Source organism: Pelophylax lessonae (assembly GCF_965119305.1).
Source record: "Pelophylax lessonae genome assembly, chromosome: 9".
Classification (NCBI taxonomy): Eukaryota; Metazoa; Chordata; class Amphibia; order Anura; family Ranidae; genus Pelophylax; species Pelophylax lessonae.
In genome coordinates this window covers 214985737-215001901 of record NC_138776.1, presented here as the reverse complement: position 1 = coordinate 215001901, position 16165 = coordinate 214985737, and the positions used below count along the sequence as shown (strand labels likewise).

At 41.6% G+C, this 16165-nt stretch overlaps 1 protein-coding gene across 3 annotated transcripts in view; it reads right to left on the bottom strand.

Annotated features, from left to right (window-relative positions):
- The window catches only part of SYT15 (synaptotagmin 15), a 142134-nt gene that overhangs the window by 61292 nt on the left and 64677 nt on the right, over window positions 1-16165 (bottom strand). For all 3 annotated transcript variants that reach the window (XM_082268501.1, XM_082268502.1, XM_082268503.1), the window contains one exon: window positions 47-217. In XM_082268501.1, coding sequence (XP_082124627.1) covers window positions 47-217 — 171 coding nt within the window. The remainder of the gene's footprint in view (window positions 1-46; window positions 218-16165) is intronic.

Sequence of the window (16165 nt, the reverse complement as noted above, 5' to 3'; positions counted from 1 at the left end):
CCGACTAAAGTTCCACTTTAAGGTCTAATTCTCTATACCTTCTTACCTCTGAGCTCTCTTGTTCAAGTTCCCGCCATATGACAAGCTTGCCATCATCTGTTAAATTCTCATTTTTCAGGGGAAAGAGAACCTGTCCTAAAAGATGGTGTTTCTTTATTTTATCCACGTGATAGACGGAAAATCTCAGAATTCTTTGATGTAATGTTTTGCCGGAAACCTGCAGAAAATCAGATACATGGTCTATACAAGATCGCGAGTGTGGAGTATTTTCAAAGTATATCCAAAAGCTGAGAGTTCGGTTACTGGCCCCAAGCTTTCTCCCCTCTCCCAAATACAATGGCTTTGAATATAATGCAAACACACTTAAAACAAATTCTACAATATTATAAAATTGAGATGCCTTGGCAGCATTGTTTTAAACAGTTCATAAATAACCTTCTTTAACATTTGTAAATTGTCAGTACATGCTTATCATTAATGTTTTATACAAATTTAAACTTGGAAACAAAGCCAAACTATTAAATTCATTTACACAAGAACATTTTTTTGGAGTACTGCCACAAGCAAGTAAAGTTACAATCTGAATCTCTAACAGCACAAGGAAAAATCCTGACAAACCTGCTGAACATGCCGATTTCCTCATTTTTCAGATATTTGTTTGGTTTTGGGTTTGTTGTCATTCTTTCAGATTAGGGAAACGTTAAAGTAAAAACCTGTCATGACAAATGGGGGGGGGGGGGGGGATATATCGGACCACACTCAGGAGGTAGTGTGTAAAGTGCATTGAAAATGTATTCATACCCCTTGAAATTTTCCACATTTTGTCATGTTACAACCAAAAATTTATTTTATTGGGATTTTATGTGATAGACCAACACAAAGTGGCATATAATTGTGAAGTGAAAGGAAAATGATAAATGGTTTTTAATTTTTTTTACAAATAAATATCTAAAAATTACACTCCCAAAAGGATTTTTTTTTTATGCATATGAGAATCTCCCCCATGTGCCATAAATGTGATGGGGAACAAGGAGATTTCATGCATATGGTATGGTCATGCATTATGGTCAGACCCTTTTGGGTCTGTTAAAAACTGCCTTCATCTCAAAAACCTTTGAGCTCCCTAATATTTGCACCCCTAAATGGTGCCTCTTGGGAGTATTCGATGATGTTGAATTTTTACGTCTACTGCTTTACTATTCCAGGAAAGTAGTTGTATTGTATTTGACTAGGTCAGAACTCCTACATATTGATTTTTGGAAACACTTAGGCATCCTTTGTTGGATTCACAGGACACTAACGATTCTCTGCTGCATTTGCTAAAGCCCCGTACACACGTACCGATGGTCGGCATACAAATGTTCCTCTTTTCTCCCCGGGATGTCGGTGTCTGCTGAAAAGTGCAAAGACAGCACAAGGACAGCACAAGAATTTTGTCCGCCGACTGCAGAAGTGATGTCATGTAATGGTTAACTTTCCCTGTGTTTTCTATTTTCTGAGCATGCCCAGTCTTGCAAATCTGCGGTCTGTCGGCCGAATTCTGTACTGACAGGCGAACAATCGTCCGTTCTGGTGTCGGCATACAAAAATTTTCATGTTTGCAAGAAAGACTTTTGTCCGCGGATTGTGCGCAGACATCTGTCGGAGGCACCATACTAACACGCGTACAATCGGCAGATCCTTCGTCCACCGACGTTTGTATGCCGACGATCGGTACGTGTGTACGGGCCTTAACTAACACCTCATAACAGTGGCGGTCAATGTATGGGTGTTGTATAGGACATTGTTTTGTATATTCAGAATTTTACTGGAAAGTTAGGATGTCTATTATGGCTTTCCCAGTAGAGAAGAAATGCAATAGATATGTGTTGATCTACTCTGGTTCATTTAATGTTGTTCCTTTTGATAGCCAGCCTGATCAGTATTGCCAGATACGTGATTATGTACCATTTGCCAGTCCTTTTCTACCACAAATGCTGTTGTATTTGCTCTGATTGTCAGTACCCACTTTTTATATGTGGTATATGTATATTAGGTATGCATCTTTTACCTGTTTCAATAAAACTTCAAAAAACCCATATAACGATAAGTGTACTTGCCTTCATCCCGGCTAAACTTACATCTTAGTTCCTTATCCTCTATATTATTGGGAATGTGTAGGGCAATTCAAGAATACTAATTTACCAATATAAAATTAATCAAAAGGTTCCTTAAAAAGTAGAAATTTTATTTTAACAATAGAAAAAAACATTAATTTTTTAATAAAAACAATACAGAAAAAATATATGTGATTCCCTTCATGGGAACAAACCATCTTATACATGTATTATTCCTTAAAACATGTGGTAATATCCAGCTGACCAAGGATCTTTGCATCCTATTTGCAAAACAAATGCAAAGGTTGCTTGTTCTCAGCTGAAGTATCCCTAACAAGTTTAAAAAAAAAAATTAAAATAACTGTCATGAGAAAAATACTGACTATATCAGGCTTGTGACCTCCTTCTAAATATGCCAGTTGCCTGTCTGTTATACTAGTTCCTTGGCTCCAATACTTTCTGAATCCCTCACCTAAAACACCTATGCACATTAGGAAGTTCGGAGTAAACTTAGAAGTTCTTTATCTTAATACTTGTTCCAGGTTAGTAATTCAAATTTTATTATTTTTTTAACAGGCAATTTTTTAAAGATAAACAAAGTACGACATGTACAGATTCCAGAACAGGAAGAGTACATACAAAGAGATACAGCACTTTATTAATACAGACCAGAGTATGGAGTCAGTAGAGAATGTCCAATACAGTAGACAAGAGAGTTACATTCCTACAGTTGTATCGTACAATAATAAAAAATAAAGTGATTTTTTGTTCTGCTTCTGCAGGAAGTAAGCTTGCGTGATAACAGGGAGGAGTCTAATGCCAAGTTCACATCTGTGCACTTTTATGTGCATTTTTCAGAGCATAAAAATGCATGTGTCATGAAAATACATTGATTGCAATGAGGCTGTTAACATCTATGCACTACGTTGTTAAAAATGAGGCATGATCGATATTACATGCATTTAGCTTCATTACCTGTCCCATTGAAGTCTATTAAACATATGAAAGCGCTTGTAAAATGTATGAAAACTCATGAAAGCGCATAATAAACACATGTAGATGCACTAAAATGCAAGTTAAAGCAGAGTTCCGGCCTCAAATACCTTTTTTAACTAAAAATACACCTATAAAACGAATCCATCACCCTTTACAGAACCGCTATTCTCATACTTACAAGGTGTACAGTATTGGATTTTAGTCAAAATCTTACTTTTAAAAACGCTGTCTGGGCGCGGCCATCTTAGACGTGGGCATCTGAAGCCGCAGTGTAATCTGCTGTGTCCTTCTTCCTGATTCCAGGGAGTGTTCTGGGAGTTCTTCCTGATTCCAGCCTCCTGGGAGTGATGACAAACAGCTCCCAGGATGCAATGCAAAGGCGGAAGTGATGTCGGTGGCCGCGGCCACAGAGAGGGGAGGAGGAGGAAGTACAATCAAAAATGCCCTGAAAATAAGGTAAGGGACCCCCCAAAAAAATTGAAAATTCCCAATTGTTGATCAGCATAGCGAGCACTCCAGGAATCACTAAAGTTGAAAAATAGGCCGGAACTCCGCTTTAAAAAACATAAACAAAACACAAGCAAAAATTCATGACAGATGTGAACAGGGCCTAGGCTAAGTGGTTAGCACACCCACCTGGGAGCACTAGGGTTGTCAGTTTGCATTCTATTCATGGCAGTACCTGCACAGAGTTTGCATATTCTCCATGTGCCGTGTGGGTTTCTTTGGGGTACTCCACCTCCTACCACACTCCAAAGACATGCTGATAGCTTGATTTGCTCCTGTTTAAATTGGCCCTAGTATGTGTGTGTGTATGAATGGGAGTTAGGGACCCTAGATTGTAAGCTCCTTGAGGGCAGGAACTAATGTGAATATACAATGTATATGTTAAGTTCTACGTAAATTGACTGCGCTATACAAGTGCCTGTTAAAAAAAGATGAATAATATTAGGCACCAGCAGGTTTTAACCAGAGCTCCTGATAGTGGAGAAAGATTTCACTGAGTGTTGGTACCAGGTTGTTACCCCCTTATGCACACTGCTGTAACACGTGGTCTAACCCGTAAAAGCAGAAGAGTACAGGCACGGAAGAGCATCAGGAAGTACAATAGAATTAAACAGCACAGATGAAGATCTGGAAACAAACCAAGGGTCAGGACGGACAGCAGGCAAGCAAAGCCAAGAGTGAGAGGTGTGATCAATATATGGAAAATCAGCACAAAACAGGAAGGAAGATGTGTCCCTGAAGAGACATGGAGGCAAATGATAAAATGTTGTGGAGGTGCTGAATGCTGCAATGAAGCAGCTTTAAATAGGCATGACCGCTTATGAGGCACACACTGATGATGTTATTGGATGTGACAGCAGCCAAGAAACCCAGAAATAATACAGGCCAAGGAGCAGAGGAAGCCTGGAAGTGCAGGAGCGAGAAAGGTAAGTGAAGTGTGGCAGCTGTGTATGTTTTGGAGTTCTATGCATATAGTGGCCAATAGAAATTCAGACAAAATTTTTGTTATTCAGAGATTTGGAAATATCCAAATCTCTGAATCACAATGGTAATGAATTTTAACGAATCTGAAATAAATTATAACAAAGACAACAAATTCATTTGTATTCATTTGTTTGCGACTTTAGAGGATTTTGTAAGTTCAATAATATGTGTCACACTCTGTATTGTCTTAATGGGCAAAGTCGCAAAACACCAAAGTCGCATTGAAGTCGCATCAAGTCGCAATGCAAAGTTGCACGACTTTAGGGGTGAAGGCAGTGTGAATCGAGCCTTAATGTTTGAAGCGTCCAAAATAACAACATATTAATCCAAATCCTTTCAAATAACTTCCCTTAATAAGAATCAATTTGGAACAACGAATATATGAAATGAATCCGAATACATATGAATTCCAAAAACAAATTATTCTAACATAAGGAATATGAGGAAACAAGATGATTAACTTAACAAATTATTCCGAATTGAAGCTAAAACTAAGCCCATTTTCTCTTTGTGCACATCATTAGTGGTCAGCTCTGAGTGTAAGGGGGAATGGTGAGATTGTGTGTAAGCGGAAGCCATGTCAGGATGAGAGAATAATCAGAAGGGTGTATATGAGTGGACCAGAGTGGATTATAATACACTATATGTGTAAAATTTTAACTTCGATAAAATTGTGTTTCGCTGAGACCATGAGTGTGGGTATTTTGTTCATGAGGTATAGTTATAGGAATGAGAGTGGTTTAGGGGGATCAGGCTGCAGTAAACACAATTCCAATGTTTTTTTTTTTGTAATGCCAGATTGGATGGAAATTGAGATCAGGCAGCGTTCCTGCTCTGTAAGTATCTGAAATACAGTACATCCTCTTGGACAGGTTGAAAGCTAAATTTATTGTATTAAAGTCGACAAGGGAACCCAGTAAGAAGGGATGTTATAGTGTGGTTATTTCTGCACTAATTCAAATCTAGCCATATTTTGTTGTGTTAAAATAGAGGAGGATTGGATTTTTCCAGAGAGGCCTAAGGGGGACCAAGACTTAGGTGGGATATACACTTTATTGACCAATAATCAAGCCTTTAGGGAGGTCTTCATAGGACAGGGAAGATAGGGATGGAGGCATAGGTCTTTGTAGAATATGTTTAAATTTTGAGGAGAACCTTGTATGTTGGTATTAGGGAAAACCGCTTGGTGTTTTGAAGGTAGGGTAAGCCATCATCCCTTCGTGACCATCACAGATACTACATATCTGTGTGGGGTAAGTGACCATCCCTCCGTGACCATCACAGATACTACATAATATTTTGAAAATTGAATAGGGCCAAGCCTACCCTAGGGTTTGGCATTTGTAGAGAAGTAAGCAGTAAATAGGAAGTGATGGGGCTGGCCCAAATTAAATATGATACTATTCTTCTAAGTTTGGTGAATATTTGGTGATTTGGGTACCCAGATGGGTGAGTTTCAGTGATTTATTATCGGTCATGCTTGATACAATCCTAGACAGCCAGTGATATATGTGCTACATTATGGCAATCAATGAGCTGAATCAAAACTCAAAACTAGCCATAAACCTGTTTTAGACTGGAATATCTAAATACTCAACATATGTAGAAGTGATTTAGGAAGCTACAAATCCACTTAGCCACCTCTACCCTGATAACATTGAAAGCTCCATCCTGTTCCTAGGCCCATTTATTTTGTGTAGCAAACACCAAAACCGAATCTGACCTTCTGACTGGCTGCATGCATGGTGGGGCCAATCAGACAGTCCAGTTTTGAGAAATGTGATTTTGAATACTGAGAAAACCCCCCTTAAAAATATGGCTAGGAAAGATGTGATTGGGTTCAACATAGAAGACACAGCAGAAGAGACGTAGGAGCGGGTACTTTTAACTCTTTTTTCCACAACTCCCTAGGTTGCTGGACATACCCAGGAAAGATAGCTTTCCTCCCTCAGCAGCTCAGGGAGACCACACCTGGCGAGGTGGTGGTAGCTGGGTAAGTGATCTACAGCCAGGTGAGAGTCTCTCTGCTGTCAGAACCAGCATGCATGCAGCATGGCTGGAGTCTAATAGCATGCAGTGTCTCCAAAAGACCCAGCTACTACATGGAGTCCCTTCCCAATTGCTATCAAAGTACTTCACTTCGTCCTCAGGCTCTGGATCCCTCTAGCTGTTCACCTGTGTTATCAAAGCTACCCTGGACATAACTGTGAAGGATGCTGTCTATGGGGATAATTGCAAGTAACTGTGTTCTATGCAGTTTTATTGAGGTAGTAATTTTCAGCTTGACTGTTAGTAGAGTTTTATAGAAACTATGCTATGTAGTCACATTACCCGTGTTACCCTGCTGGAGCCACTGAAACAGTTCTGTAAGAAGTCCATGCTTTTGCAACTTTCATAATCTATTTTGTATTGTTCTGCAGTGTATATATGCGCTTTGCCATCTTGAACCTCTTTTGCGTTTTTGCTTCTAACTTTGCATCTGTTTAGTAAACTGCACATAATAGTTACTGTTTAACTGTCTGATCCTTTTGGCAACTGCCTAATCTGTTAAACTATTTAACCTCTTGAGTCCTCGGGTCTTTTTCTTCCTAAATACCCAGAGAGGTTTTTTTCATGTTGCTGATATGCTGATGTTGTTTTGAAGGAACAATTTTTTTTCATTTTAATGATAAATATTACGGTTTTTACACTATGGAGATTTCTTCTGCTTCTATCCCATGAGTGATTTAATGAGAAAAACTCCCAAACCCTGTGGAGAAGATCCTAATAGTGCAAGTATGAGAGCTGTGAACATACAGGTATAATCAGCTGGAACTTGCTTTCTGGATTTTTTTCACAGAGATAATAATATTTGAAAAAAGACCTACACTGAAAGAAATATACTGTATGGATCAACATTGCTTCTGAAAGTTCTAGTGGCCTAGCTGCCATGTTAAAACTTATAGCTCTAATTCTAGTCGCTACAGTATAGGTTTTCTTTAATATTTTGTCAGGATGTAAAACTGGGAGAAGGGTGATCTACGTGCTGACATTAAAAACAAAAAAAAAAAAAAAAATGCACATTTAATACTAAAATGGAAAAATAAAAAAAAAATTATTGTATCACAAATACATACAGAAATGCATGTATATTTCCACTGTATTAAATACGGTATTTTTCCATTCATTTCTACTCCAATGTTTTACAATCTGAAGCCCCTTCACCTCCTTCCTTCCCCCTTGTCACAGCATAAACTACTTGTTTGGAAATTTGGTTTGTGCTCTATAAATAAGATTACTTCAGTAATCTTTCAGTACTTTCATCTGATAATAATGCTTTTCTTATTAAGGGCTAATTTACACATATTTATTTTGTTGTGCTGCGTTAGTGCACATTCAGTATGTGGGTGGGGCCACTTGTCCTGTGCATGGGGGTACCTTTTACTATGCACGCGCTCATAAAGCAGTCATGTTTAAGTCTAACATTAGGGCAGTTCCTCGACTTAGAGATAAGCCGTGTCACTGTGTGCAGTAGTAGAAGTGCAGAGTTCCTCTGTAGAGTGCTGTCCTGTGTCATTGCACCCTGTAATTTGCGGTAGATTGCATTAGGAGGGATGTTGCTGAGCCTGTGCCCATTCCACCATCCCAGCTTACCTCTGTTACCACACTTCCAGTAACAGAATGGGTTTCCGATGTGCGCATAGCACAGGCCCCATGCGTGCACTAGTTACTCCTTATTTCCTGTGCCCTGTGACCAGGCCATGGATCTCCGTAATGCAGGTTCGGTTCTGGTTGCAACTCAAAACCGACCACTAGAGAGGGAGCTAGAGCATTGACTGCTACTGAAGGACCTGTCACCTAAACCAGGTACCCCACTTCAGGACTAGTTGCATTGTAGCTTGTTCTAAACCTTGGTTACCCATGGCAACAGCTCTCCTGCTTTTCTTGCCGAGTACACCTTGGTAGTAGGTAGTAACTGAGCTTCATATCCCACTTGTGCTTTACTGACCCTGGTTCTTTTGATATGCCAAGAACCAACATGCACCCCTTTTAATAATATCAGACCAGGCTTAGAACAGTTCATGCAACTTTGCAATACAGTCCAACATGAACAATGTCCATATCTTGACCCTACCTACAACTGTTTGGCTGCCCAGGTATATCTCTACAAGGTGGTAGTCCATACTGGCGTTGTCCAAATGCTGGTTCATCTCTGGATCCCCGTCACTTCTGACAGACTGCAAGGCACAGCAGTCCTTCCCCACAGTATGGCATATCCCTCCCAATGTGGCCAGAACAAAAGGCCCCGAACCCATCCTTCCCCCAAATTTATATCATTGGTGAGTAGGCTGGATCCAAAAAGACCAGGAACTGTAGCACACACATTGACTCTTTCTCCCCTCAGCCTGGGACAGTCGCTAACTATAATAATACACCTGTAGGCAACCTGTGTAGAAGTATGTAATGTGTTAATGGGAGTTGTTTTATGGCAGCTCATTTAAATGAATAGGCTGCCATCACAATAGAAAGGACAAAAGTGGATATGTAGCTATTTTCCTAATAAAGCTTACCACTTTGCACAATAGCCCCCAGACTGAAATAGTATGCCATACATTAGGGAATTGGTATTTATTAGTCAGGATCTGAAAATAGAACTATGGCCTCCATTTAAAATATATGTGCTGCAGCAATTAATTGGAAGTGTATTTACACCTACAGTTTTTTCTTAGCCACCCTTGTTCCACTGTCACAGTCATGGGCGAGGCTCAAAGACCAGTAGCTATAGCAGTAAAGAGGCTCCCATCCACCAACAAGCAGGTCATCCTGGCAGATGACACGGGCTTACCCAAGAAGCAGGGGTCTAAGCACTAACCAGTATTCAGAAGAGCCTTTAATGGTGGAGATGGGTTTTGCTGCATGTTAGTACTAGGCCGCGGTCCTAAGGATCGCCCCACTAGGAGGTGAGCAAGCTGGGGTCCAGTAGCAGATATAGCAGGTAGGGATCAAACAGAAACCTAGTCAGTAAACAAGTCAATGATCAATAATAGGTGGTTGCAGTTTGGGATCAAGTAGAAGCATAGTCAAGGACCACACAGAGGGTTGGTAACAAGTGGTTGCAGTTTGAGATCAAGTGGAAGTGTAGTTAAGGAACAAGACAAAGGTCAGTAATGAGAGAGCACAATAATCTGGCAAAGGAGAAGTGCAGAGACATGTCTTAAATCAGGAAGTTCATGGGAGAGGCAAAGAGTTCAAGGTTCACTGAAAACAAGGCAAGAAAGTCCAAAGGACATAGCAGAGGTTGTGGATTCAGATCCCGGTCCTGACACCCACAAACATCTGTTGAGCTTGCCAATAAGTCCACATAATGCAGTTTTCTGTAAAGGGGTGGCGACAATGCAGCACTGGTCCTGAATTTAGAGCGGAATTTCCACTCTCATGTGGGCTGTACCTGTGTGCACTCCAGTGAGACAAAATATGTTGCAGGGGCTATGATTATCAGCATTTGTCACAGCTGATTTACAAGCCTGTAGCTTGTCAATCATCACCTGGTCACACCTAGTCCTGCCAACTGCTTTTTGGATTGGCAGCTCTGCCCCTGTTGTTGAAACCCTCCCACTGTATATTGCAGTGTCTGGGAGGGGGAGCATTGAGAAACAAAATGGGGGATTTAGATAGTCTGAGAAGGCACAGGAAGTTTTTTTTGAGGCTTGTGCATCACATAATATCTGTATTTGGACTTAATTAACCTGTCATTCAGGGGAACGCATATGATGATACTAAACCCTCCGTTTTCAGCCAAGGAAGCTGCCATCCTGCCCTGTGTTTGATCTTCAACTGCCATGATGCTGCACATATGATCAAGTATGACACCAGCAATTTGATGGTTTGACAGTTTGGTTGAGAGCACAAGTGTGGGAATGGAACAGTTTTTTTTAACTGGTAAAATGATGGGTTTAGTTCTGCTTTAACCACTTGCCGACTGTATAACATACAGGCAATTTAGGATAATGTGTCACCGGTGCAAAATTAAATCCAAATGTGTACCCTCCTTTTTTCAAATTGCCAGCTGTAGCTAAAGTGATTCCACCATTTGTGGAGATAATCGACATGGGTTTCTTTCACTTATAACACATATATGGCAGCAAGGTGGCTTTTCTGCGCTGGAATACCTACTAGGTATGTGATCAAGCACCTCAGGCACCGCCAGCAACCCGGCTGTGATGTGATTAGCTAAAGCAGATGCTAATCAGTAGGTGACGGCTAATGGATGACCACCAGCAACTGTTGAACATCCAGAAGACACAAAGGACAGAGCCCTGCCTATGTCTTGTCAGCAGGGAATATAATGCATCATTTCTCTTAGTAAAAACCCCACACACAGTACATCTAAACACTGGCTAGAAACACATTTAACCCTTTGATTGCCCTAGCTGTTTAATACCCTCCCAGCCAAAGTCATTAGTACAGTGACTGTGATTTCTAGCACTGATCACTGTATTAGTGTCACTGGTTCCCAAAAAGAGTCAAAAGTGTAAGTTAGTGTCAGAATGTCTGCCACAAAATTGCAGCCCTGCTATAAGTCACTCATCGCTGGCATTACTAGTAAAAAGTATTTAAGAAATTCCAGTATACATATTAGTGATTAACCAATACTCTCTAATTAGGGTGTAAAGTCCTTTAAAAGTCCATAGACCATCCAGGAATAAGTGTTGTTAATACTGGATCACCTTTTCAACCACCACCAAGTGTCACACCGAGAGGTCAGTAGAAGTGGCAACTCACCAAATGAAGTGGCTCAGGTGTTCTCACACAAGAGCAAAATAAGCAGGGTTCAAAGATACAGATGGCAGGTATACATAAAACGACCTGGGTTGTTCACCACTGCTGCATACACTTAACCAGACCTCCTTCCCACAGACTCCACTCAGCTCAGTGATAACATGTAAGGAAAAATTGCTCCAATAGTGAAGTACCGTAAAAACTAGACTTTATTGAAAAGTAAATTGCACTCACATAGGTAGTAAAAGGCAGGCTCTATGTCATATCAAAAGCGGCCAGGAAGGAATCCTCACTCGTACAGTCCGCTGGGTTGACTCCACGCCAGCTTTAGATACTTCCGGGTGGGTCCTCCGCCGTAACACGTGATGTCAGATGCGTCGTCTGGTCACGTCCCGACGCGTTTCGTCATTTCCGACTTCAAATGGGGGCGTCCCGATACCGGGGTGATGCCTCTAGCTGCAGGGATCACTCCGGTACAGCACTTTCCCGAAAAATATCGGCAATATCGGTAACCTCAGGGGCCAATTCCGATATATCGGGAAAGTGAATATCGGCCTTGCCGATAATCGGTTGATCCCTAATACGTATATCCCATCGTTTTTAAACACTATAACGTTTTTGCAAACCAATCAATGTACGCTTATTGAGATTTTTTTTTTTACGAAAAATATGTAGCAGAGTACAAATTGGCCGAAATTTTTGAAGAACTTAGATTTCATACATTTTTTATTGGCTATGTTTTATGGCAGAAAGTAAAAAATATATATATTTTTTTTTTTCAAAATTGTAGATCATTCTTTGTTAATAGTGCAAAAAATAAAAAATCCAGTGGTGATCCAGTGGTTACATATAGTTACATAGTTTGTGAGGTTGAAAAAAGACATCAGTCCATCCAGTTCAACCTATGATGTGTGTGTGTGTTTGATGTTAACGGTACATTGTATACCCCTGTATGTTGTGGTCTTTAAGGTGCCCATCTAATAGTTTTTTTGAAGCCATCGATGCTCCCTGCTGATACTACTGCTTGTGGAAGAGAATTCCACATCCTTACGTATTTTAAGGTTAAACCGTTTTTCCTCTAGTTTTAGTGAGTGGCCATGTGTCTTATTGTATTCCCTTTCTCTGAAAGGTTTGTTCCTTATGCTAGGGTCATCACCAGTACAGGATTTGTACATTGAATTCATATCCCCCCTCAAGCGTCTCTTCTCCTGAGAGAATAAGTTCAATGCTTGTAGTCTTTCCTCATAGCTGATGTCCTCCATTCAGGGCCGCTGATAGAAATCATGGGGCCCCGTACAGCCTACCTGACGGGGCCCCCTTTAGCCCCACCCTCAACTCCGCCCCGGGTCCCGCCCCAGACCCTGCCTTATATGTAATATGTGCTGCTTTTACTAACAGAACAGTCTGTTTTTTCTCCTTGCTTTGCAGTGAGACTAAATAGCCAGATCGCTGATCTGTGTACAAAGCATACAGCAAAGTCAGTATAACTGGCAGAAGATGGAGGATATATCGGCTCACAACATCCATTGCTCTTTTACGTTTGGAAAATTGTTACTGCCATCAGAACCTTATCACACGGGTATTTTGTTACATGACAGGGTCTCTTAAAGAAATACAGTGATTATAAAAATTTGTAATCAGCCATTGCTGACCATTGCTTTTGAAAATGCTAGATGCTTTACTGGCACATGATGCAGTGGCTTCAATACATTCTGCAATTTTAGCTAAAATTAGCAAAACTAATTTAGGTGGGTCTTATATTACAAAGCAAAGTATACTTATTTACTTAGGGCCCATTCTGCATGCCGCAGTACAATTAAAAATAAAAAACCTGTGGAGGAAAAAAAGTTAATAATTTACTTAGGAAACGTACTAAACCTGCAGCTTACATGTGCTCCATCCACAATATAGGGTGGCTCCCTCTGCTCGCTGTAAGCTGTCTCTCCTTGCCACTGCTGCTGCCACCCGCCTCACATAAGCCTCTTGATCTCGGCTGCTGAGTGGGGACCTGAGCGGAGGAAGATCACTCCGCCAGGGTAGGCAATGGGCAGCCACAGTGGCAGGCATCCGGGACTTTAGCACAGCAGCCAGCAACGTGCGGAGCAGGTGCGGGAATGCGCATGCGCCCAAAATTGAAAAAAAAAAAGTCCCTCAACTGCTCCGCCTCCACCATCCCATAATCAGAAAGGGGAACTGGAATTGCATGTAGTATATAACACCCCTTAAGCTAGTAGGAGTGGAATGAGCGGGGGTGCATTTTGTCTGTGAGGCTGCCCGGGCCCTCCCTGCTAAGCTCATGTACTGGCTTACCAGTGGTCCTGCATCGAGAACCCTCAAGTGTTTTTCTAATGGGGTAATGTCTGTTGAGGACCATAGCATCAGGAAGTCCTGAACCTCTTGCAAGTCAGAACCCACCCATAGGACCTTGAAGTGCCTAGCCCCGAACTGATCAACAATGGGGTCGGGCCCCAAAATCATGCCAATCAATAGCCCTGTCTATGAATGACTTGTAATGTCTCTATGGGTGGCCAGATGTAAATGCACTCATATCCATTTTTACATCATGCTAGCTGTGATCTATAACATTTAGGTCTGGAAAAATATTCAATCTTTTTTTTCTAGATCTCCGCAGACCCGGAGGAAGGAGGGTGTATGGACACAAGTCCATTTACATCCAAACCCCCATAGACCTACATGGAACATTCAATCAGATCCGCATGTAAAGCTGACAGGCGGACCTAATTGAAAAGCTTGGTTGAAAGGCTATTTAAGGGGAGCGGTGGTAGTGGGAGGTAAAAACATGGCTCAGCTGCACGTTCTCCCCCCTTTCCCCTTCCAAACACAAGTGTGAACTAGCAACTCATGCTTATAATCATATTCATTATGATGATCACAGCACAGCATGTACTTTATGGCTCTGTGTCACATGGCTGCTGGGTGCTGACTTTGTTAAGGCTGCACTGTGTTACAATCAGTATGGCCATAAGTTAACAAAGTCAGCACCAAAAGCCATATAACACAGAGCCAGAGCCATAAAGTACATGCTGTGCTGTGATCATCATAATGAATATGATTATAAGCACACAGTCAGGGAGTCTGGGAGCTGTACCTTCCTTCCATAGAAGTCTGTCAGTGTCACTGTGTGCTGCTGGTCTGTGCACTGCTGAGCCCTCTCATCCATCTCTCATCAGTCACTTCCTCATTCCACAGCATGCACAAACGAATCACTCCGCCAGGGCGGCCGGAACTACATATTCATTCAGTGCAGCATAGACACAGTGCACAAGGTTAGTGTGCCTACGCCCCGAAAATGGAAATAAAGTCCCTCCCCTGCTATCACCTCCTGGGCCCCTCTGTTGACCTCATGGGGCCCAGGAAAATATATTTATACACACTGTAAGCAAATTGAAGTGGGGGATGGGATTAAAAGGCTTTCTATTTATTTAGGCAGAAGTTAACTTTAAAGCTGCCCGGGCCCCTAGTGGAGCTCATGGAGCCCGGGCCCGGTACAGCAGGGCTGGTTGTACTGCCCTATCAGCGGCCCTGCCTCCATTCCCCTAATAATTTTTTTGCCCCTCTCTGGACTCTCTCCAGCTCCAGTTCCAGTACATCCTTCCTGAGGACCGGTGCCCAGAACTGGAGTGGGAGAATAATCTCTTTATTTCTGGAGTGAATCCCCTTTTTTATACATGCCAGTATTTTGTTGGCTTTGCTTGCAGTGGCTTGGCATTGCATGCCACTGCCAAGCCTGTTGTCCACTAGGACCCCCAGGTCCTTTTACATCTTAGATTCACCCAGAGATACCCCCCCCCCCCCCAGTGAGTAGCTTGCTTTCGTGTTTCTGACGCCCAAGTGCATTACTTTACATTTTTCAACATTAAACCTCATCTGCCATGTAGTTGCCCACCCCATTATTTTGTTTAGGTCCGCTTGTAAGATTTCCACATCCTGCATAGAAGATATTGGCATGCTTAGTTTAGTATCATCCACAAATACCGAGATTGTGCCAGATATCCCCTCCTCTAGGTCATTTATGAATAAATTAAACAGGATTGGTCCCAGGACAGAACCTTGGGGGACCCCACTTTTCACACCCGCCCAATCTGAGTACTCCCCATTTATCACCACCCTCTGGACTCTCCAGTTCTCTATTCAGCTACTCACCCTATGGTCCATACCGATGCATCTTAGCTTGTACAGTAAGCGTTTGTGGGGAACTGTGTCAAATGCCTTTGCAAAGTCCAGATACACCACATCCACAGGCTTTCCTTTGTCTAGATGGGAACTCACCTCATCCTAGAAGGTTAATAGATTGGTCTGGCAAGAATGATTTTTCATGAATCCATGCTGATTACTACTAATAATACCATTCTTATTACTAAAGTCTTGTATGTGGTCCCTTAACATCCCCTCCAAAATCTTGCAGACTACTGATGTTAGGCTGACCGGCCTATAGTTACCCGGGATATATCTCGGCCCTTTTTTTTAAATATTGGTACCACGTTGGCTTTTTTTACAATCAGCTGGCACCATTCCCATCTGTAGACTATCCTTAAAGAGCAAGACTAATGGTCTGGCTATCACCTGGCTGAGCTCTTTAAGAACCCTCAGGTGCAAGCCATCCGGTCCCAGTGATTTATCTATGTAAAGTTTTTCTAGTTTAGTTCTAAGTCTATCTTCTGTTAACTATGGGGGTACTTCCTGAGTAGTTGTATTATTTAATTTATCATTACAAGCTGGGTTAGTGTAGCCTCCCAATTCTTTTGTGAAGACTGAAGAGAAGAAATGATTTAACACTTTCGCCTTCTCTCTGTCCTCTGTGG